The sequence below is a fragment of the Sinohyriopsis cumingii genome, chromosome 10 (genome assembly GCF_028554795.1).
Source record: "Sinohyriopsis cumingii isolate HCF-2022 chromosome 10, ASM2855479v2, whole genome shotgun sequence".
NCBI classification, from domain to species: Eukaryota; Metazoa; Mollusca; class Bivalvia; order Unionida; family Unionidae; genus Sinohyriopsis; species Sinohyriopsis cumingii.
In genome coordinates this window covers 95977794-96000405 of record NC_142970.1, presented here as the reverse complement: position 1 = coordinate 96000405, position 22612 = coordinate 95977794, and the positions used below count along the sequence as shown (strand labels likewise).

The window sequence follows — 22612 nt, the reverse complement described above, 5'->3', positions numbered from 1 at the left end:
AAACTCTTTATAAATGTGAGAATTAATGATACCGCCGCGAAATAATCGCTGACAAATATCTGATGCTTCGTTGACTATCTCACGGGAGTTATTTCCGGCTCGCTTTCCTCCGATTAATACTTCGAGGCGAGATACATCGTTGACAACACTATCGGGACAAACTGAATATCCGCTTCCTGTTTTTTTTGTTTCTGGAGATTCCAATGGCGTTACGTAGAATACTTCATCTGACGGCGATGAAGATTTCTTCTCCTCTGCTGATCCTGATGATGTCCCTGACGACGACCCTGGTGAATATTTTTCTGGTGAACTTTGGGGAGTCCCACCCGGGTGTCTTTCTAGTTTTTTACGTTCAGGGTCGTAAAATAAATATTTCTCAGTGGGACCCTTGTAGTTTGACGCTGTTGGTTCTGGAGGTGCGGGTCGCCAGGAGGGGCGTTCTGTAGAAGGATACACCTTTTCACGTATTTCAGGAAATTGAATGGTATGGCGAATATCAAAGGGGGATAGTTCAGAGCTATCTTGTTTGGATGGCGAAAACCCAAGTGGTTGTTCTGAAGGGAGACGGAAGGAAGGAGCGGGAAACTGGGGGATTAATATATCACTCGCCAATGTAGAAGATGATCGACGAATTTTATACTTCTCATCTATTCTTTTTTTTCTTTCGATACCAACATCCTTCATAAATTTACTAAAATTTTTATCTCCATAATATACTGGTTTTCCCAAATGACCAAAATATATTACCGCCAGCCATTCAGCATCTTCCTTGAGTATATCAAAAAATTCTGGCCTTAAAAAGAATTTTTTATTTTCCACAGAATCATCCGCAGCCATTCCAACTGCTGAATCATAGTTTCTGATTAAATGAAACAGTTCAGTCTTCAAATAGTTATCAGCGGAAAATCTAGGATCGAACTCGTACAACGTGTGCAACACTGATTTGGGTTTATCACTCTCTTTTTTCTTTTTTGGTATTCTCTCTTTTTTTAGTTTAGCTATTAATAATTCATCCGGTTGAATATCTTCCTGTGGTATTACTTTTTTCTCTCGTGTTTTAGTTTTTTCTTTTTTTTCCTGTTGTTTTCTTTCTTTCTCTCGTTTTTTTTCTTCCTTCTCCTGTTGTTTTCTTTCTTTCTCCTGTTGTTTTCTTTCAATTTTCTGCTCCTTATTATATTTTTGTACTTCTCTTGCTGCAGCTATATATCTTACGTAATATCTATCTTCTACCTTTTTTATTGTTGTTGTTTCTGTGTAAATTTTGTATAATAAATCATACCAAACTTCACGAGTTCCATATCTTTTTTTTCCTATTTCAGTCAAAAATTCCCTTCGATCCTCGAACATATTTTCCACAAGTTGAGCAAAATGATCTATATTAGGATACATTTCATAAAGTGGCTGTGATATTATATCCCATCCCTCATCGGTGAAATTTTCTCTTAAATTATCAATATTATATTTTCCTTTTATCATCATAGGTTTTCCTACTACAGGTTTTCCATCTCCAGGTTTTTCTCCAGCAGCAATTGCAAGTTGTTGTGCTGCTGCTGCTATTGCTAATCGCTCGGGTAATGTTCGTGATTGATCCTCAATACCTTTTAACATAGGAAAGATTCCGCGTTTCTTGATATCTGGATCTTTTTCGTCACCATATACAACTTGTTCAATTGTTCCGGTCACTGGCTTCAACCATTTTGCCGAAGTTTCGGAAATTCCATGTTGCATATCTTCGTAACCACGAACATTTCTCTTAAATAATCGTTTTGTCGGAATGAACTTCTTTAATGCCGCTAATTGCTCTCGCGCTAATCTGGCAGAATGAGGTTCTCCAACTGTGCTAGTTTTCGGACTCATCTTATTTTCAACTATATTGTTTTATTGTGAAATAAAATTAACATCCGCAGCCGGACCTTGCAATCGCACACAAATTTTCCGACCCCCTCCCCCCAAATTTTGTTGTTTTTTTTTATGCCTAAAAATGCATTCTGGGTCGGATTTTCGCGGATTAATTTTCGTAGGAAGGTTTATTTTTGCAATCTGAGGCTTGTACGGAGAAAGTTTGTGTAGGAGGCTTATTTTTATCTGAGCCACCTGGTCTGTAGAACTTCCCTGCTGCTTCGGCCAGTGCGGGTACGTGTGAAAGCCATCTCAGTCTCGTGCTCGGCTAGTGCGGGTACGCGAGAAAGTTTGCCAGTAGCTTCTCGTGAGTCGGTGGTTCTTTCTGAGGTTTTCCCGGGTTCTTCCTCCACCATTTGTACAGGCCGCCATGTATGGCCTGTCTTATGCTGAGAAATGGCGTTAAAACCTACAACATCAACATCATTACGGTTCATGCTTTAGTTAACCCAGTACTATAACAATCCAGTGTCATGTAACTAAAGTTTATACGTCGTATTTTTATTTTTACAATAGCCTTAGCCCAACTAGCTAGTACAGTATGGAACAACAATTGTGATTGGTTTGATTTTTATAACTTCCCATATTTCAGTATCCTGAGTCATACAACAGAAGCAACTATCACATGCTCTGCTGAAAAATGTCCATTTCTTTAACAGACCAATGGGAAAGCGTAATACTTGATCATACGCATTCAATGTGCCAAGCCGAATATGAAAGTGACCGTTGCGATATGCCGGTGTCATGTTAAAGGATGAACTTTTGCATCTTATTTCTTTAAGGATTCGCCCAATAGTTTTTATCTCTTATTTCTTAATTAGATAAAGAGTAAGCTAATACATGGGGATTAGTGAGGTCTTTTACCGACAAAAGTCACCCAACATTCAATAATGGATTATTTGGGAGATAATTGTGCCACTTGGAAGTATTCTGATGGCCAGTTTAATATGCAAATATTTGTTGCTAGAAAGTTTCATTATAAATTTTTTTCAACATCAATATTTAGCTCACCTTTACTTTAAGGCATTGGCTCCCAACTTCAGATCGCTGCCCAAGTGATGATGGGGTTTGGGGGGAGGGGGACTCTTCAGTAGAGTCGCGAAGGGTCATCTGTAGAAATCATATCATAAGCCTTAGGGTTAAGAGGTCCTTTCTGTGGTCATTTTAAGGTCACAGCAAAAAATGTGGTGAACCACTGCCTAGGTTATGATATAGTCATACATCAAACATCTGTCGTACGTCGTTCATCATCCGTCCATCAACAACTGCTTGTTACCTTTATCTTTTTGATCCGCAAGCTTGAGATAAAGGTTTATATGAAAAATAAGTATATTGGACAATTTCGAATATGAGCAAGGTACATGCATATTAATTAGATAGTATTGCATCTGATTGACTGACCTTATTGCCACTCAGGATAATTCTCGTCCGATTTTGCTTAAACTTGGAATGTGCCCGTATTTATGAAGATTTCAAACAAGTTTGTCGGTGAGCGAAATACAGTCATAACAATGAGATAATTATGCATCTGATTGGCTGAACTCTTTACCACTTTATTATATATATATATATATATATATATATATATATATATATATATATATATATATATATATATATATCTCCTAGTGTGGGTAAACTTGGTAAATGGATCGAAATCATCAAAAAGTCTAATGAACTTGTTGTTAAGAGCACGATGATATTACTGAAATTCAGCACAGTTAAAACAGCTCTAAAAATCATCGATTTCAATCTATTACAAATCATTTCAGTCACTTTTGCATGAAGCTGTCAGCTATTTTGTGTTTATTTGGCTTGAGCGTTATTATACTTCCAGTGTGTGACGCTGTGAATAAGCTAATTTCTTTGAATTGGTGGTTATTGTTTTACACTAACCTTGAACAAACAATAACCAAACCACCTATCAGAATTGAATATAACATATTTCACTGTGTGACACACAGGAAGTGTAGCCTTTAAATTCAATCCAAGTAGAGATGCTGTTTCTCCTAAAAATGGTTAATAAATGAACAGTAAAGTACTTAAATTATACATGAAGAACAAGTCTGAAATGTGTCCTTTATGTTTATGTTTTCAGTCGTTGAACATGTTGACAGAATAAAATAATTAGATGGGGGGGGGGGCAGATTTCAAACCACGTGAGTTAATCACCTTGTGTTAATTTGTAGAAGGTGAGTGGGTGCAGTAAATAGTTTTATGTTCACTTGCATGTGATAGATATCTCCATTTAGTTCTATTTTAAAGAATAAAATGGCTGACAGTTAATAATTATTCATGATTGCTGAAGATTAAAGTAACTTGTATAGGGTAGGTATCGTTTATTTATCGATTGTTCACACCTTATATCGATATAGATATATGGATTAAATATTTTTACCATATTAATGAGGATCCACTCTTATAAGATGGTGGGAATCAAACCTGCATCTTACTGGTAGTGAATTTAACACCTTAACCACTGAGATACTGCATCTTACTGGTAATGAATTTAACACCTTAACCACTGAGATACTGAGCCTTACTTGGTCGAGGATCTCAGTGGTTTCCAAGTTATGACTAGAATTGGTGAGATGAGTTTTTTAATTAGTCTTGTCCCCTAGGGGTTAAGCACAGACCCATGATTCATTGCTGACTGCACAGATTAGCTACTGTTATAATGTAAAGTAAATGTATATACATGTACTTGAAGGGAAACCCAATGGACAGTTATATAAATAAAGATCTTGTCCCCAAAGGGCATTGAGAGATCCAGATGGGAAGACTTTTTGTATAAATTACTTGTCTTGTTTATGTCAAGAAAAGTGATACATATGTGGTCAAAGAAAGATGTTAAATGACACCAGCATTAACAGTTAGTGTGTCAACTACCTGCTCCAAGCATTTGTTTCCCATCAACAGATTAAATACAAATGAATTTGCATTCGCATTCTGACATACGTTAGCTACATAAGTTAGGTTAATCCGTCTGCCTTGAGCCTCTTGGATTATCGTATTGTATAATTTTATTTGTTATTTAGATTATGTCAGTGATTAGACTTTTTTTGTTTGCATAATGTAGTGTTCCCATTATAGGATATCAGGCGGGAATTTTCTGAATAGGATATCTAATTTAATACTGTATGTACTCACTTATAAGTCAAACTGCACACAAGAAAGATCTCGATCTGCCGTAGCATAATGCTGTTTGTTCTACTGATTACTCGTAACAAGATGCACAGACCCAGATGTGCTGGCACATTATGCGACAGCAAATCTGGGTCAGTACAGTTTGCAGTGGGACTTGTTTTATAAGCGAGTATATGCAGTATATTGATTTACTTATTGTTTAATATATGCAGCCAATGGCAACATCAGTCTTGGATTTTTTTTCTCCCTCATGATTTGATAATGGTAAGTTTTTAAACCTACATCTAGACATTTACTACAATGCTGCAGTCAGAAATTTTGCAGGGGTGTGGACACTTGTCTGTATATGGGCATTATAATCTTATGCATCTAGTACTGGACTGAAGATGTCTTTTGACTGAAATTCATATGATAGTGGGAATTATAACTTTTACGATGTTACAAAACAGAAACGAAAACAAATAAAGCAGAAGTAACACACCTGTAAGTTCAGTAAATGAACAAATGAGGTAAATTGTTGCTGTAGATCATTGTGCACAAAAACAAATAGCCAGAGAAACTGATCGTGCATAGAAACTTTGAATTGCAGTGAAATGTATGTATACAAATTCTCCATTTGTTATCAGAATGGCAGATGAAGGGAGATAATACAGCTGTGTGACAATGATCTCTATGAACACTAATTGGAAATCAGTTCATTAGCCAGGTGTGAATTTTAGACATGAAAAGGTGGGTGGGTAAAATGTGGTTATTGTAGAAATATCAGAAATGTAAACAGCAATTTTTCTGTTTTGTATTTCAGACAGCACTAGATTTGAAAGCATCATCTAGTGGTTCAGTGTTGAAAAATCGCAAGAATACATGGATCCAGTTGGCTGGCCACCCAGGTATTATATATTAGAATGTTAAAATATATATGTTAATAACATCCTTTTAAATAAAAGTAAATGTGAAGCTTGCATTTTACTGTAGTAACAAAAACATCAGTTTGAAAGCAAAATGTCAAAATATTTAAGTTTCCATTAGGACTTTTTTCTCCATATTTTTGCAAATCACATGTAAACAAATTATTGTTCTTTTACATTATCACTACCTTTATCATCACTACCACTGTTATCACTACCATTATTATCACTACCATTATTACCCTATGTTTTAGATGCCAAGAACAGTTTTTTTTAATATGTCCAAATTTTTTGGGACAAAGAAAAATTACCAGCAAAACTGTCTGAAAGGGTTGCATCCCTGCTGGGTCAAGACTGAATTTTATTTTTGTTTCTGAAGTCAGTATATCAGTTGTATATTGTAATGTAGATATGACAAACTCAAACTCACTGTAGTCTGTATAGCAATTGTAATGTAGATGTGACAGACTCAAACTCACTGTAGTCTGTATAGCAATTTTAATGTAGATATGACAGACTCAAACTCACTGTAGTCTGTATAGCAATTGTAATGTAGATGTGACAAACTCAAACTCACTGTAGTCTTTATCGCAGTTGTAATGTAGATATGACAGACTCAAACTCACTGTAGTCTGTATAGCAGTTATAATGTAGATGTGACAAACTCAAACTCACTGTAGTCTGTATAGCAATTGTAATGTAGATATGACAGACTCAAACTCACTGTAGTCTGTATAGCAATTGTAATGTAGATGTGACAAACTCAAACTCACTGTAGTCTGTATAGCAATTGTAATGTAGATATGACATCAAATTCACTGTAGTCTGTATAGCAACTGTAATGTAGATGTGACAAACTCACTGTAGTCTGTATAGCAATTGTAATGTAGATGTGACAAACTCACTGTAGTCTGTATAGCAACTGTAATGTAGATATGACAGACTCAAACTCACTGTAGTCTGTATAGCAATTGTAATGTAGATGTGACAAACTCAAACTCACGGTATTCTGTATAGCAATTGTAATGTAGATGTGACAAACTCAAACTCACTGTAGTCTTTATCACAACTGATCGTGATAATTTTGACTAATATGATTTTGTTACCAAAACAAGAAAATACCTAAATTGAAACAGCAGTTTGTTGATGTCACTGAAATCTGAGTTCATCTGTCAGAACTACTGCCACATGATCATCTCAATGTGTATATTAGGTTTAAATTATTCTAGCTAACCATAGATTGAAAAGAGACTACTGAAGCCTTGACGAAAACAAATTCAAGAAATTCAGCTTCCTGTATATCCCATAATAATCTTGAGTATGTCAAGTATACTACTATTATTTTTATATTATGAAATAATTATCCAGTCGATGTTTGTGTTGTAATTAGCCAGAAATATGCAAGTGAGTGAATGGGTTGTAATTAGCCAATACTAATTTAGCACATGGTATCAGCATGAGGTGTGTCGGTTATTGCAGTGCCTTGTTATTAAATTACAATTCTAACTTCATGCTGGCCATTGAAGGGTCACATGGTTTCATCAGGGTGTACATCAATCATGCTGACCATTGAATGGGTCCATATTATTCAGCAGTATGTACATCAATCATGCTGACCATTGAATGGGTCCATGGTATTCATCATGGTGTACATCAATCATGCTGACCATTGAATGGGTCCATGGTATTCATCAGGGTGTACATCAATCATGCTGACCATTGACTGGGTCCATGGTATTCATCAGGGTGTACATCAATCATGCTGACCATTGAATGGGTCCATAGTATTCAGCAGGATGTACATCAATCATGCTGACCATTGACTGGGTCCATAGTATTCAGCAGGATGTACATCAATCATGCTGACCATTGACTGGGTCCATATTATTCAGCAGGGTGTACATCAATCATGCTGACCATTGACTGGGTCCATAGTATTCAGCAGGATGTACATCAATCATGCTGACCATTGACTGGGTCCATGGTATTCATCATGGTGTACATCAATCATGCTGACCATTGACTGGGTCCATAGTATTCAGCAGGATGTACATCAATCATGCTGACCATTAACTGGGTCCATAGTATTCAGCAGGATGTACATCAATCATGCTGACCATTAACTGGGTCCGTAGTATTCAGCAGGATGTACATCAATCATGCTGACCATTAAATGGGTCCATGGTATTCATCATGGTGTACATCAGTCATGTTAACCATTGTATGGGTCCATGGTTTTCATCATGGTGTACATCAGTCATGCTGACCATTGAATGGGTCAAATGGTATTCAGAAGGGTGTACATCAGTCATGCTATGACTGGATCACATGGTATTCAGTCAGGTTTACATAAATCATGCTGACCATTGAATGGGATTGATGATTTTCAGCCAGGTATACATTTACTCAGTTAGTATTGTTTTGGGCATCAATGTCAGAATCCCAGAATCTCTCTCTCTCTCTCTCTCTCTCTCTCTCTCTCTCTCTCTCTGGAGTCTATATTTGTTCCATGTTGTTTCAAGAATCACATTATAATAAGGTTCCTTATAATAGGGAAGAGCTGTATAAAGAACAGACAGCTTTCATTGATATATATATCAAACTAAAGTCATTTAACTAAACAGAGGCAATAAATTGACTCAACCAGTTCCAAGGGTATGTAAAGGTAAATCTTACACAAACCTATACATTAATTCAGTCAACTGTCAGGTTATGTGAACATACGTGTTACACAAAGCAATATCTAAACTCAACCAACTGTTGGAGTATGTAAAGGTAAATGTTACACAAAGTATATAGTAATTCAACTAGCCATTAGTGTATGTAAGAGTAAATGTTACACAAAGTATAAATTCAACCAGCCATTAGTGTATGTAAAGGTAAATGTTACACAAAGTATATAGTAATTCAGGTAGCCATTAGTATATGTAAAAGTAAATGTTACACAAAGTATAAATTCAACCAGCCATTAGTGTATGTAAAAGTAAATGTTACACAAAGTATATAGCAATTCAACTAGCCATTAGTGTATGTAAAAGTAAATGTTATGCAAAGTATAAATTCAACCAGCCATTAGTGTATGTAATGGTAAATGTTACACAAAGTATATAGTAATTCAACTAGCCATTACAAAGTATATAAATTCAACCAGCCATTAGTGTATGTAAAAGTAAATGTTACACAAAGTATATAGTAATTCAACTAGCCATTAGTGTATGTAAATGTTACACAAAGTATAAATTCAACCAGCCATTAGTGTATGTAAAGGTAAATGTTACACAAAGTATATAGTAATTCAACTAGCCATTAGTGTATGTAAAGCAAAATGTTACACAAAGTATATAAATTCAACCAGCCATTAGTGTATGTAAAGGTAAATTTTACACAAAGTATATAGTAATTCAACTAGCCATTAGTGTATGTAAAAGTAAACATTACACAAAGTATAAATTCAACCAGCCATTAGTGTATATAAAGCAGAATGTTACACAAAGTAAATAGTAATTCAACTAGCCATTAGTGTATGTAAAAGTAAATGTTACACAAAGTATAAATTCAACCAGCCATTAGTGTATGTAAAGGTAAATATTACACAAAGTATATAGTAATTCAACTAGCCATTAGTGTATGTAAAAGTAAATGTTACACAAAGTATAAATTCAACCAGCCATTAGTGTATGGAAAGGTAAATGTTACACAAAGTATATAAATTCAACCAACCATTAGTGTATGGAAAGCAAAATGTTACACAAGGTAATATCTTAACCAACCATCAGAGTATTTAAAGGTAAATGGTACACAAAGCTATATAGTGATTCAGCCAGCTGTCAGGGTATGTAATGGTAAATGGTATACAAAGATATATAGTAATTCAACCAGCTGTCAGGGTATGTAATCGTAAATGGTACACAAAGCTATATAGTAATTCAACCAGCTGTCAGGGTATGCAGTGGTAAATGGTACACACATCTATATAGTAATTCAACCAGCTGTCTGGGTATGTAATGGTAAATGGTACACAAAGCTATATAGTAATTCAACCAGCAGTCAGAGTATGTAATGGTAAATGGTACACAAATCTATATAGTAATTCAACCAGCTGTCAGGGTATGTAATGGTAAATGGTACACAAAGATATATAGTAATTCAACCAGCTGTCAGGGTATGTAATCGTAAATGGTACACAAAGCTATATAGTAATTCAACCAGCTGTCAGGGTATGTAATGGTAAATGGTACACAAAGCTATATAGTAATTCAACCAGCTGTCAGGGTATGTAATGGTAAATGGTACAAAAAGCTATATAGTGATTCAACCAGCTGTCAGAGTATGTAATGGTAAATGGTACACAAGCTATATAGTAATTCATCCAGCTGTCAGGGTATGCCGCAGAGGTCTCGCTAGGATTTTAAAACTAGGAGTCCAGGACTCCCATTTTGGTAAAAATAGGAGTCCCACCATCAAAAGTTGCAGTCCCTTCTTTCCTACAGAGTCAACACAGACGTGAGTGCATCTATTTTTAGATCGAGAAGTTTTCGTAATGTAATCACTCACTATAATATAGCTTCATTACAACAGTCCATTGACAGGATAGCAAGTTTATGGTTTATTTATTTGTATACGTACTTGTAGTAATTTTAGGCAAATAAATAGTATCTGATTTGCTGTTTTTTTTTCCCCGTATTTTCGCAAATACGTGTCAAGTCAGAAAACAGCTTAGACTTTAAAGCGCATCTCGCAAATTCCCCAACTTAGCATTGTCCCATACGTTTCTGACCTACATAATTTGCATTTTAAAGTTAAATCTTTAATAAAATAATACTTATGCTTTGGTTTCTATGATTTGTATATTTTTCCGGAATATATTTGCCCGATGATTAAGAAAACAGACAATCTAATAAACTGGTACATCCCAGACTTAGCCAAGTCCGCCATTATTTCCCGTCAAGCCTACTGATTCACTTACAGTTTCAAACTAATTTTATGAAGAAATAGTGTACAAGAGGCAGTTAATCTATATCAGATCACCGATTCTGATCTTAAAATCCATGTTTGTATGTTTCATCATCAAAGGATAGCATGCAGGAAATCGATAGTTGCTACCATACTCGGAAATGGTCAGTTAGCTATCAAAACATAATGCTCGTGAATGGGCAAGAATTTGTTTGTCAGCGTAATTGATATAAAAACTAGGCCTAGCTACTGATGCCTTGATGAATACATTTCGCTACAACACTAGAACTAACCGGGCTTTGGTGAGGGACATTTAAAAAAAAAATATAGTATGGTCAGTCAGTGTACCTCTTAAATAATCACAGGGTGACGTCGTTGTCGCTTTCCTAACAGAAGACGACGAAGTTTACATCTTTAGGCGACTTGTCACCCACGTACGAATGGCATTTTGTTGAAGTCTCAACATGTCTTGATTCTGAGGTCACGTGCACTGTTTATTCCGCTATATTCGGAAATGAACACAATAACGAAAGCTAAAGTTGTTTATTTGATGTACTTTTATAAATGACCACATGTACATCTCTGGGTCTTTCTGCCTCTGAATTCAATCACTGTTAATATCAGTAAAATTTTTCCACCCAGCCGCCAGTCAAAGCCTTTGAACTTACCGCCCAGCTATTGCATCATGTTCTTTTTAATGTACTCTTATAAAATGGCAACATGTATGTACATCAAGGGGTCTTTCAGTCACTGAATTCTTTCATTGTAAATATCAACACAGCTAATTGATCAACACATTTTCCCACAAAGCAGGTGGCTGAAGCAGGACTAGCAACTCTTTGAATTTTGCCGCACACCTATTACATGCGTACGGAGGACTCCCGCCTCAGTGATTTTCTGCGTCTCAGATCAAAAATTGGCGTCCAAATACGCGCAATTAAGCGTTTCCGAGATCTCTGAATACTGGTAAATGGTACACTAATTTAGTACTCTACTAAACTGATTATTTTCATGGAAGGTTTAAAGGTATTTATTAAATAAAAGGACAGATGGTTTCAATGTATAATTTTCTTAAGATGTTTTATGAATAAGTTGTAGCATTACAATTCAGTTACAAGGGCCCAATTAGTTTATGATCAGGTTCAGGCATTAAAATGCAGATACAAGGGCCCAATTAGTTTATCATCAGGTTAGGGCATCACATTGCAGTTACAATGGACCAATCATTTTATGACCAGGTTAGGGCATCACAATGCAGTTACAATGGACCAATCATTTTATGATCTGGTTAGGACATCAAAATGCAGTTACAATGGACCAATCATTTTATGATCACGTTAGGGCATCACAATGCAGTTACAAGGGACCAATCATTTTATGATCAGGGTAGGGCAATATAATGCAGTTACAATGGACCAATCATTTTATGATCTGGTTAGGACATCAAAATGCAGTTACAATGGACCAATCATTTTATGGTCATGTTAGGGCATCACAATGGAGTTACAAGGGACCAATCATTTTATGATCAGGTTAGGGCATTAAAATGCAGTTACAAAGGACCAATCATTTTATGGTCAGGTTAGGGCATCACAGTGCAGTACAAGGGACCAATCATTTTATGATCAGGTTAGGGCATCACAATGCAGTTACAAGGACCAATTATTTTACAATTAAGTTATGGCAATACAGTGCAATTACTAATAATTTTAATCACACGATTATTGATATGGTTTGCATAAAATGGATTGATATGATTTTCCACATTTAACTGCATTCAATTACAGTGTAATCTGCATCAGCAGATACCTACATATAGCAGACACCTATTAATAACTGACACTTAGGAAAATCCTAAGTGGAAATCATTATGTAAATGCCCTTTATATAGCGGACACCTATTAATAACTGACACTTAGGAAGATCCTAAGTGGAAATCATTATGTAAATGCACTTTATATAGCAGATACCTAACTTGGACAGCAGAGTGGGGAAGGGGTTGGTCAACAAACTGTTGTTTGATTTTGCTTCCCTTCAGCTCACCGCAATGAAGGTGTATAGATTAGATTGCCCAGTTTATTTTGACAATGAACTACTCATTGGAATAGGGCTATGTTGTCTGAGTACATCTTGAGTTTGCTAAGCATTGATTTCATTAATGATATCATCTTGCTTCATTCAAATCTAAAATTTATAATGATAGGCACTCTACTGATAAACAAATGTTAACTTGGAATATCTTGTAAATACAGGTGGGTATGGGTGACTACAGGTGAGTGTGAGTGAATACAGGTGGGTATGGGTAAATACAGGTGGGTATGGGTGTCAAGATCTGATTCAGATTTAGTATAATGTTAATAGTGTTCCTCATGACATAGCTAGGCACCATTTATAAACATTTAATTTATTGAAGAAAATTTATTTCAAGGTTATTAAAGCATGTCAGCTCATATAATCAAATAAAATTTTGCTGACTCAGACCTTGGAATATTAGATGACAACGGTGATAAAAAAAATTTAAAAAATTAATTTTGCAGGTTGTTTGCTGGTGACCAGGACTTAAATTCCTTGTGCATGTTAGTGCATTACATTTTCAGTAATTATCTTGTAAACTTTTTAACTTAATTTGCATTTCATTATTTACTTTCACTGCTACTGGATTCAGCACTGCATGTTTATTCTTACTGAATGATATGGGGGTCAATACATTTTTTGGATTGAATCCTATTATCCCTTAGAACCTCTACTTTTTATGCACTCACCGTTATTTTATGTTTTCTGTCCATCCCTCTGTCAATGTTTCCTGCATCGATAGTTACAAAACTTTGTGGATGGCTTGCACATGGGTATCGAAGAACCATATCAAGTTTTTGGGTCAAAAGCTCAAAGACCAAGGTCACAATGCCTGATATTAAATTATGCATTTGTCTCCTCACAGGTGCTTTTGCCCCTGCCGGCCCACTTACAATATGGAAGAAGCGATACAATAAAGATAACAATGAGACAAAGGCGTATGAATCGCTGATGAAAGATGCAGCAAGAAGCATTGTCCCCATATTTCATCGGGAAGTGGAGTACAATGGAGAATGTATCCTTTGGATTTTTTAACAAGTGAAAGGTCTGGTTTCAATTACTTGACATCTAGAAAGACATGGGGAAAGTTGGTCAGTTGGTTGGGAAAGTCAGGAGATGGGGTTACATGTAAAAATCCATTTGCCCAGCCAGGCATGTACTACACTTTTTTACTAGTAAAATTCCATTATCCCAGATAGGCATGCACTAAACATTTTTACTTGTAAAATTCCATTATCACAGATAAGCATCCACTAAACATTTTTACTTGTAAAAATAATATCCATTCACCCAGCCAGGCATGTACTAAACATTTTTACTTGTAAAAATCCATTCGCCAGACCAGGAATCTGCTAAACATTTTTACTTGTCAAAATCCATTAGCCCAGCCAGTCAAGTACTAAACATTTTCATTTGCCCAGAATAAACTCTTACTATACAAGCTATAACATAAATATAAAAGTTCACAATCTCAATTCAGTCATGTGAAAGGTTGTTTCCAAAACTTATTCTCTGATCCATCTATACCAGTTGTAAATAATTACAATTTGAGACCAGTATGAGCTCTCTCTCTCTCTCTCTTTCTCTCTCTCTCAGGGTTAAGTATTTCATACAAGCGTAATAAAAAGTGTTTTATTTGAGTTTGATGATAACAGATGGAAAACCATATTTAAGTGTAAAGTATGGCAACATTCGCAGTGGAACATTGATTTTATTAAAGACAAACACTGGTCAGCCCTGAAACAGCACTCACCCAAGCAAGCAGGTGATATATAACTTTAAGTACCATTATGTTGTTGTGGTTGTTGTTGTGGGGTTTAACGCCATTTTTCAATTCAAGATAGGCTATTCATGGCGGCCAGTATTAATGTTGGAGGAAGAACCCGGGAAAACCCAGGAAAGAACCACCAACCCACGAGAAGCTACTGGCAAGCTTTCTCACACACCAACATTTGCCGAATCCAAGACTTGAACCCACGCAGACAGAGGTGAGATGGCAGTGATCTGTAACGGAGAGCGCTTTAAACCACTCAGCCACTCGGGGTCCCTAAGTACCATTATGACTTGAGCCAGTGAATTTTCAACCCCATTAAATTTGGGTTTTAAATGATGTGAATCCATTATACTATGTGAAGTTTTCATCATTCTACAACAGTAATGTAGTATAATGAATTAAATAGTAATGATAGAATTAAATTGGGTCAGTTTATCTCCTTGTATCCATGACCATCCTGTATTCAGTTATTGGCCACATTATACTACAACAACCATATTTTTATGTTTTCATTGTGAAAAAGATGGATTAAAGCTGCTTTCTTTGTAACATGCTAAATTATGATAATGAATTCAAATAACAGAAGCGAGTATGTTCCATTTGAAACTTGGAGCCTTTATCATGCATCACATCTGAATGACCCTTATGTAAACAAATACTCGAGAAGTTGACATAGCTATCAAGTTTAATAAATCTCATTCATACCGTATCCAGACCCAGTCCCCTTCTTTTTATAACTTTAAACAATACAAGCTGAATTGGTGGCATGCTTTAAACCCTTCAATAAATTTTGTTATCTAACTGGGGATGGGGGCTTTGTGCATTTTGATTTTTATAGGTGAGGTTCAAGATATATGCAAGTCCAGTTTTTGTCCCATATGATGGGGTGGGGTGGGGTGGGGAAAGATTGGCTATTTAGTATCGTTGTGCATATGGTATAATGCTTTACTGTGTTAGGTTAAGCTTTTTGTACATGTTGAATGTCAAGGCAAAGTAATAACATTTTTTCAATTGCCGATGCTAAAATAGAGATGGCATTACTAATAAACTGAATCAGTGTGGATTTTGACTATTTCATGTACTGTCACACTAAGGACAGTATCATATTCATAACATTCCATCTTAAGATGGTGCACTACTAAAATACATGGAGGAAGAAAAATCAAGTAGTTCTTGATAGAAATTCTTATAGCTATTATTGGAAGAGATTCTGCCATCATATAGCAATTTTCTCAAAGGATTGCATTCATTTTGTTTAAAAACTTATGAAAAGGTGAAATTAATACAGCAGGGTTAGTTCTGAAATGCATGTTTACATCAATTTATGCTTAAATACCCAGATTGTATGACAGAAGGAAAAAATTTTGAAAGTGATATGTTGGACAAAAAATCTTGCAGACGCGATGTGGTTCGATTTAAGGAAGGTAATATTTTTTTATGTTGAATATATTAGATGGGTGTTGACAGAAATGATAACTGCCAGTAGCTTCTCGTGGGTCGGTGGTTCTTTCCCGGGTTCTTCCTCCACCATTAATACTGGCCGCCATGTATATCCTATCGTGTGCTGAAAAATGGTGTTAAACCCTTCAACAACAACAACAACAACAGAAATGATAACACATTGGTGGTGGGAAAAGTGTTGGTAGGTGGTTTCATGCATATGACCAAAAGCTAATGAGCAATTGTGTATCAGTAGTCATCATTCACCAATGGACTAAAAAAAACTTTCAACTTTAGCAGTGGAGCTGTGAACATTGGCACATATGTTCCTACATGGACACATCTGTTGTCACATTGACACATTCTGTTGTTAATAGACAAATCCGTTCTTACATGGATGCATATGTTCTTACAGTGACTCATCTGTTATTACATTTATACATCATTTATTACATTCATACATCTATTGTTACATTGACAAATCTGTTCTTACATGGACACATCTGTCATTAGATGAACACAACTGTTCTTATATGGACGCATTTGTTGTTACATTAACACATCTGTTATTATATGGACACATCTGTTCTTACAGTGACACATCTGTTCTTACAGTGACAGATCTGTTCTCATGAACATTTCAGTCTGCAGCTTTAAAGGTTAAAGATAGGGTTGCTAAATACTGTCTGTCATGCAGATTGTGAAAGCATTAGCTTGCATTATGCATGCCAGTATGTAATTTGAATACATGCAGAGCAGGGTATTCTCCATTGAGAACTATAAAAAACTTAAATGTGTGACTAAAGTCAACCAAAACAGATTATGACCTTATAACCAGGATGCATTACAAGTAAAGGTCTTTTATACTGGCACAAGACAGCTTTCTATTTTATCATTGTTTACAGGATGTGCATGGCATAAAATTAAATGACATTTTGTGCTTAAATTGCATGTTAGTTCAGATTATTTTTGGTTTGATGTTTTATGCTACAGCAAGAAAAGTAGGCTACTAGGCGTTGAGGTAATTGAGTAAAATGCCTTCCCTAAAGACACACCGTGGTAGCTAAAGAGGGATAATCCATTGGTATTATTTGAACCCACACCCATTCCAAAACCAGTCTAGCATGTTAATAACCATTGAGCTAAAGCAGCTCTTGCTTCCATTGGTTGTTTCTTATGACTTAACAGGAGGACTATATTACTGTATTACATCCTTAAGCCCTCAATGGGGCTAATTATTCATGAAAATAAACTGTGTCATTACTGAATACACAAAAAGGCCTATTCTGCATGCCAATGCCCTCAGTGGGGCTAATTATTCATGAAAATAAGCTGTGTCATTACTGAATACACAAAAACGCCTATTCTGCATGCCAGTGCCATCAATGGGGCTAATTATTCATGAAAATAAACTGCGTCATTACTGAATACACAAAAAGGCCTATTCTGCATGCCAATGCCTTCGATGGGGATAATTATTCATGAAAATAAACTGTGTCATTACTGAATACGCACGGGGCCCCCAGTGGCCGAGTGGTCTAAAGCGCTCACCGTTACGGATCACTGCCATCTCATCTCTGTCTGCGTGAGTTTGAGTCTCAGGCTCGGCTAACGTGGGTACGTGAGAAAGTCTGCCAGTAGCTTCTTGTGGGTCGATTGTTCTTCCCGGGGTTTTCCAGGGTTCTTCCTCCACCAATTATACTGGCCGCCATGTATAGCCTATCTTGTGCTGCAAAATGGCGTTAAACCATATAACAACAACAACTAAATACACAAAAAGTCCTATTCTGCATGCCAGTGCCCTCAATGGGGCTTATTATTCATGAAAATAAACTGTCATTACTGAATACACCAAAGGCCTATTCTGCATGCCAATGCCCATTAATGGGGCTAATTATTCATGAAAATAAACTGCATCATTACTGAATACACAAAAAGGCCTATTCTGCATGCCAATGCCTTCAATGGGGCTTATTATTCATGAAAATAAACTGTGTCATTACTGAATACACAAAAAGGCCTATTTTGCATGCCAATGCCCTCAGTGGGGCTAATTATTCATGAATATAAACTGTGTCATTACTGAATACACAAAAAGGCCTATTCTGCATGCCAATGCCTTCAGTGGGGCTAATCATTCATTAAAATAAACTATGTGTTACTACAAAATATGGAAAGATATATTCTTCATCACCCATGCCCTCAATGTTAATTTCAGTGTCATTACAAAATATACAGAAAGCGTGAAAACTTGTTTGCAATGTAATTTTGGGAGGAATTTTTAGTTGGGCTGAAGAAATCTTAACATTGGTGGAGACGGGGGGAGAGAGAGTCTGTAATTGCATTGCTGGAACGTTTGTCAGATTTAGACTATTCTCCAATCTCATATCTCATAACTGACATTTTCATGATATTTATCTTGTGGGATAGTTTATTATAACTGCAGGGTAAAGCATTTATAAATAAATCCAGTCTCATTCTTGACCTATTATTTTGTTTTTCCTTCCATGTTTACATTAGTGGGTTTGAGTCCCAATGTTTTTTGTATGAGAAAGCTTGCCAGTATCTTCCTGTGAATTGGTGTTTCTTGTCCTCCACCAAACATACTGGCCCCCATGTATGAACTATCATGTGCTGAAAAATGGCATTAATTTTAAACACCAAAAAAATCAAACTTCTTTACTGCAAAATTCTCTTTAAGTGGCATTTGCTCAAAATTTTTTTGCTAATTATTTGTACAGTACTTTGTTAGCCCATGTAAAAACTATGTTTGATCAGAAGTTCTCCTCACACATGAACAAAAATGTGGCCAACATAATTTTATAAAGAATCTTTCTCCAATTATAAACCTATCCCCATGTTTTCCAAATGTGCAAAGCGTAGGCCTAGGTTTCTGATGTACGAGGCATTCCCCTTGGTTTATCATTGAAATGTACAAGGACATTTTGAGAGGTTTAATGTAACTGGGTCTTTGATGTATTGTTGATATTCTTTGACAATAATATCAGATTTTATTGAAATGGAGGACTTACTGCGGCACTTCACTGATCCAAGTATAATGGATATCAAGCTGGGATCAAGGTATGTTTTGCCGTATATTTCATCTGGTTTGTACAACATTATATAATAAACACGTTTGAATTCTCCAGGCAGTGAATTGCCACTGATGTCATTCTACACCAAATACAAGAATCCTTATATATGGACAGCATATATGTATATATAAAAATACAAGTGCCCATACATACATACATACATGCATGCATACATACATACATACATACATGATGCATACCTTTTGCTGTCATAAATACATTGAACTTCGTCACAATTTATTGCCATGGAAGCACATGCTACAAGCTATTTCAGTCTCACAGCTGGCCATAATATAAAAAATTTATAATAGGTAGAGAGGTATGAGAATTAATATTAAACCATTTGGCAAATCCAGAAACATCTCCTTTCAAATGTCATTGATTTAAAAAAAAGTAAGTAGTTGCATTTGTTTTTCCAATGCATCATGCATATTCCATGGCCAGGTCTTCGAATAGAATCCAGCTAGCAGTTCAGCAAGCTAACCATGGCCAGGTCTGAGAATCGAATCCAGCTTGCTTAGCAGTTCAGCAAGCTAACCATGGCCAGGTCTGAGAATCGAATCCAGCTTGCTTAGCAGTTCGGCAAGCTAACCATGGCCAGGTCTTAGAATAGAATCCAGCTTGCTTAGCAGTTTGGCAAGCTAACCATGGCCAGGTCTGAGAATCGAATCCAGCTTGCTTAGCAGTTCAGCAAGCTAACCATGGCCAGGTCTGAGAATCAAATCCAGCTTGCTTAGCAGTTCAGCAAGCTAACCATGGCCAGGTCTGAGAATCGAATCCAGCTTGCTTAGCAGTTCGGCAAGCTAACCATGGCCAGGTCTTAGAATAGAATCCAGCTTGCTTAGCAGTTTGGCAAGCTAACCATGGCCAGGTCTGAGAATCGAATCCAGCTTGCTTAGCAGTTCAGCAAGCCAACCATGGCCAGGTCTGAGAATCGAATCCAGCTTGCTTAGCAGTTCAGCAAGCTAACCATGGCCAGATCTGAGAATCGAATCCAGCTTGCTTAGCAGTTCGGCAAGCTAACCATGGCCAGGTCTTAGAATAGAATCCAGCTTGCTTAGCAGTTTGGCAAGCTAACCATGGCCAGGTCTGAGAATCGAATCCAGCTTGCTTAGCAGTTCAGCAAGCTAACCATGGCCAGGTCTGAGAATCGAATCCAGCTTGCTTAGCAGTTTGGCAAGCTAACCATGGCCAGGTCTGAGAATCGAATCCAGCTTGCTTAGCAGTTCAGCAAGCTAACCATGGCCAGGTCTGAGAATCGAATCCAGCTTGCTTAGCAGTTCAGCAAGCTAACCATGGCCAGGTCTGAGAATCGAATCCAGCTTGCTTAGCAGTTCAGCAAGCTAACCATGGCCAGGTCTGAGAATCGAATCCAGCTTGCTTAGCAGTTCGGCAAGCTAACCATGGCCAGGTCTGAGAATCGAATCCAGCTTGCTTAGCAGTTCAGCAAGCTAACCATGGCCAGGTCTGAGAATCGAATCCAGCTTGCTTAGCAGTTCAGCAAGCTAACCATGGCCAGGTCTGAGAATCGAATCCAGCTTGCTTAGCAGTTCAGCAAGCTAACCATGGCCAGGTCTGAGAATCGAATCCAGCTTGCTTAGCAGTTCAGCAAGCCAACCATGGCCAGGTCTGAGAATCGAATCCAGCTTGCTTAGCAGTTCAGCAAGCTAACCATGGCCAGGTCTGAGAATCAAATCCAGCTTGCTTAGCAGTTTGGCAAGCTAACCATGGTCAGGTCTTAGACTCGAATCCAGCTTGCTTAGCAGTTTGGCAAGCTAACCATGGCCAGGTCTGAGAATCAAATCCAGCTTGCTTAGCAGTTCAGCAAGCTAACCATGGCCAGGTCTTAGACTCAAATCCAGCTTGCTTAGCAGTTTGGCAAGCTAACCATGGCCAGGTCTGAGAATCAAATCCAGCTTGCTTAGCAGTTCGGCAAGCTAACCATGGCCAGGTCTGAGAATCGAATCCAGCTTGCTTAGCAGTTCAGCAAGCTAACCATGGCCAGGTCTTAGACTCGAATCCAGCTTGCTTAGCAGTTCGGCAAGCTAACCATGGCCAGGTCTGAGAATCGAATCCAGCTTGCTTAGCAGTTCAGCAAGCTAACCATGGCCAGGTCTTAGACTCAAATCCAGCTTGCTTAGCAGTTCGGCAAGCTAACCATGGAGTAATGTGCCTCACTTTTTCATGTATATCAGATATTATTTTAGTTGTTTAGATTTGAAGCTATAATGCACTATTAGAAATTCATACTAAACATATTTCTTTGTTTTAACCATTCCATCCAGAATATTAAAATTATTCATTGGTATTTTAACAAGGAATCATTGATGTTGAGACAAGTTCTGAATCAGCATATTGATTAGGGAAAATGTGTTCTTTGTATTCTAATATCAGTTGATGCTTTCAGAACTTTTCTTGAATCTGAGGTGAAGAATCCAGTTCTAAGAAAAGACCTGTATGAAAAGATGGTATCCCTCGACCCTGATGCACCAACTGAGGAGGAGAGAGAAAATAAAGCCATTACAAAATTACGATATATGCTGGTGAGTTGTTTCCCTAAGACTTCAATAGGTTGCTGTCAAAATAAATTAGGTTTGACTCCTCTGAAAATAGGTGTCCAGTATCTTTACAGTCTTCTTACATTATTTTTTGGCTGCTTTGTTTTTCTTATTGTAGATGTAGAAGCACCTTTCATTTATTCAGTTTTCAAGATTGTACACCAAACTTCATCATCACAGAAAGAGGGGGCTTTAATTTTTTTCTCACTTATAATGGATGTAATATCAGCTATAATAATGTTTTTAATGTCTTTTGACAAAGAAACAATTTGTTAGTAAGGCACACTGCAGCAGACAAGTCTCCATTATCCTGATTGGCTTGCATACCTGCCACTCATGACACTGGGCATGTGCAGTGCAAATTCTGATTGGCTTGTTTACCTGCCTTTCTCGATACTTGGCACATGCAGTGCAAATTCTGATTGGCTTGTTTTACCTGCCTCTCGAGATACTAGGAATATGAAGTGCAAATACTGATTGACTTCTTTTCCTGCCTCTCCTGAGACTGGACATGTGCAGTGCAAATTCTGATTGGCTTGCATACCTGCCACTCATGAGACTGGACATGTGAAGTGCAAATTCTGATTGGCTTGCATACTTGCCACTCATAAGACTTGACATGTACAGATAAAATTCTGATTGGCTTGCATACTTTCCACTCATAAGACTTGACATGTACAGATAAAATTCTGATTGGCTTGCATACCTGCCACTCATGAGACTGGACATGTGCAGTGCAAATTCTGATTGGCTTCTTTACCTGCCTCT

The 22612-nt window shown here is 37.0% G+C and overlaps 1 protein-coding gene across 4 annotated transcripts in view; it reads left to right on the top strand.

The window, feature by feature from the left end:
• The window catches only part of LOC149790611 (inositol-trisphosphate 3-kinase homolog), a 105243-nt gene that overhangs the window by 51795 nt on the left and 30836 nt on the right, over positions 1-22612 (top strand). For all 4 annotated transcript variants that reach the window (XM_089972722.1, XM_089972721.1, XM_089972723.1 and 1 more), the window contains 4 exons: positions 5849-5933; positions 13843-13992; positions 19200-19272; positions 21694-21829. In XM_089972722.1, coding sequence (XP_089828848.1) covers positions 5849-5933; positions 13843-13992; positions 19200-19272; positions 21694-21829 — 444 coding nt within the window. The remainder of the gene's footprint in view (positions 1-5848; positions 5934-13842; positions 13993-19199; positions 19273-21693; positions 21830-22612) is intronic.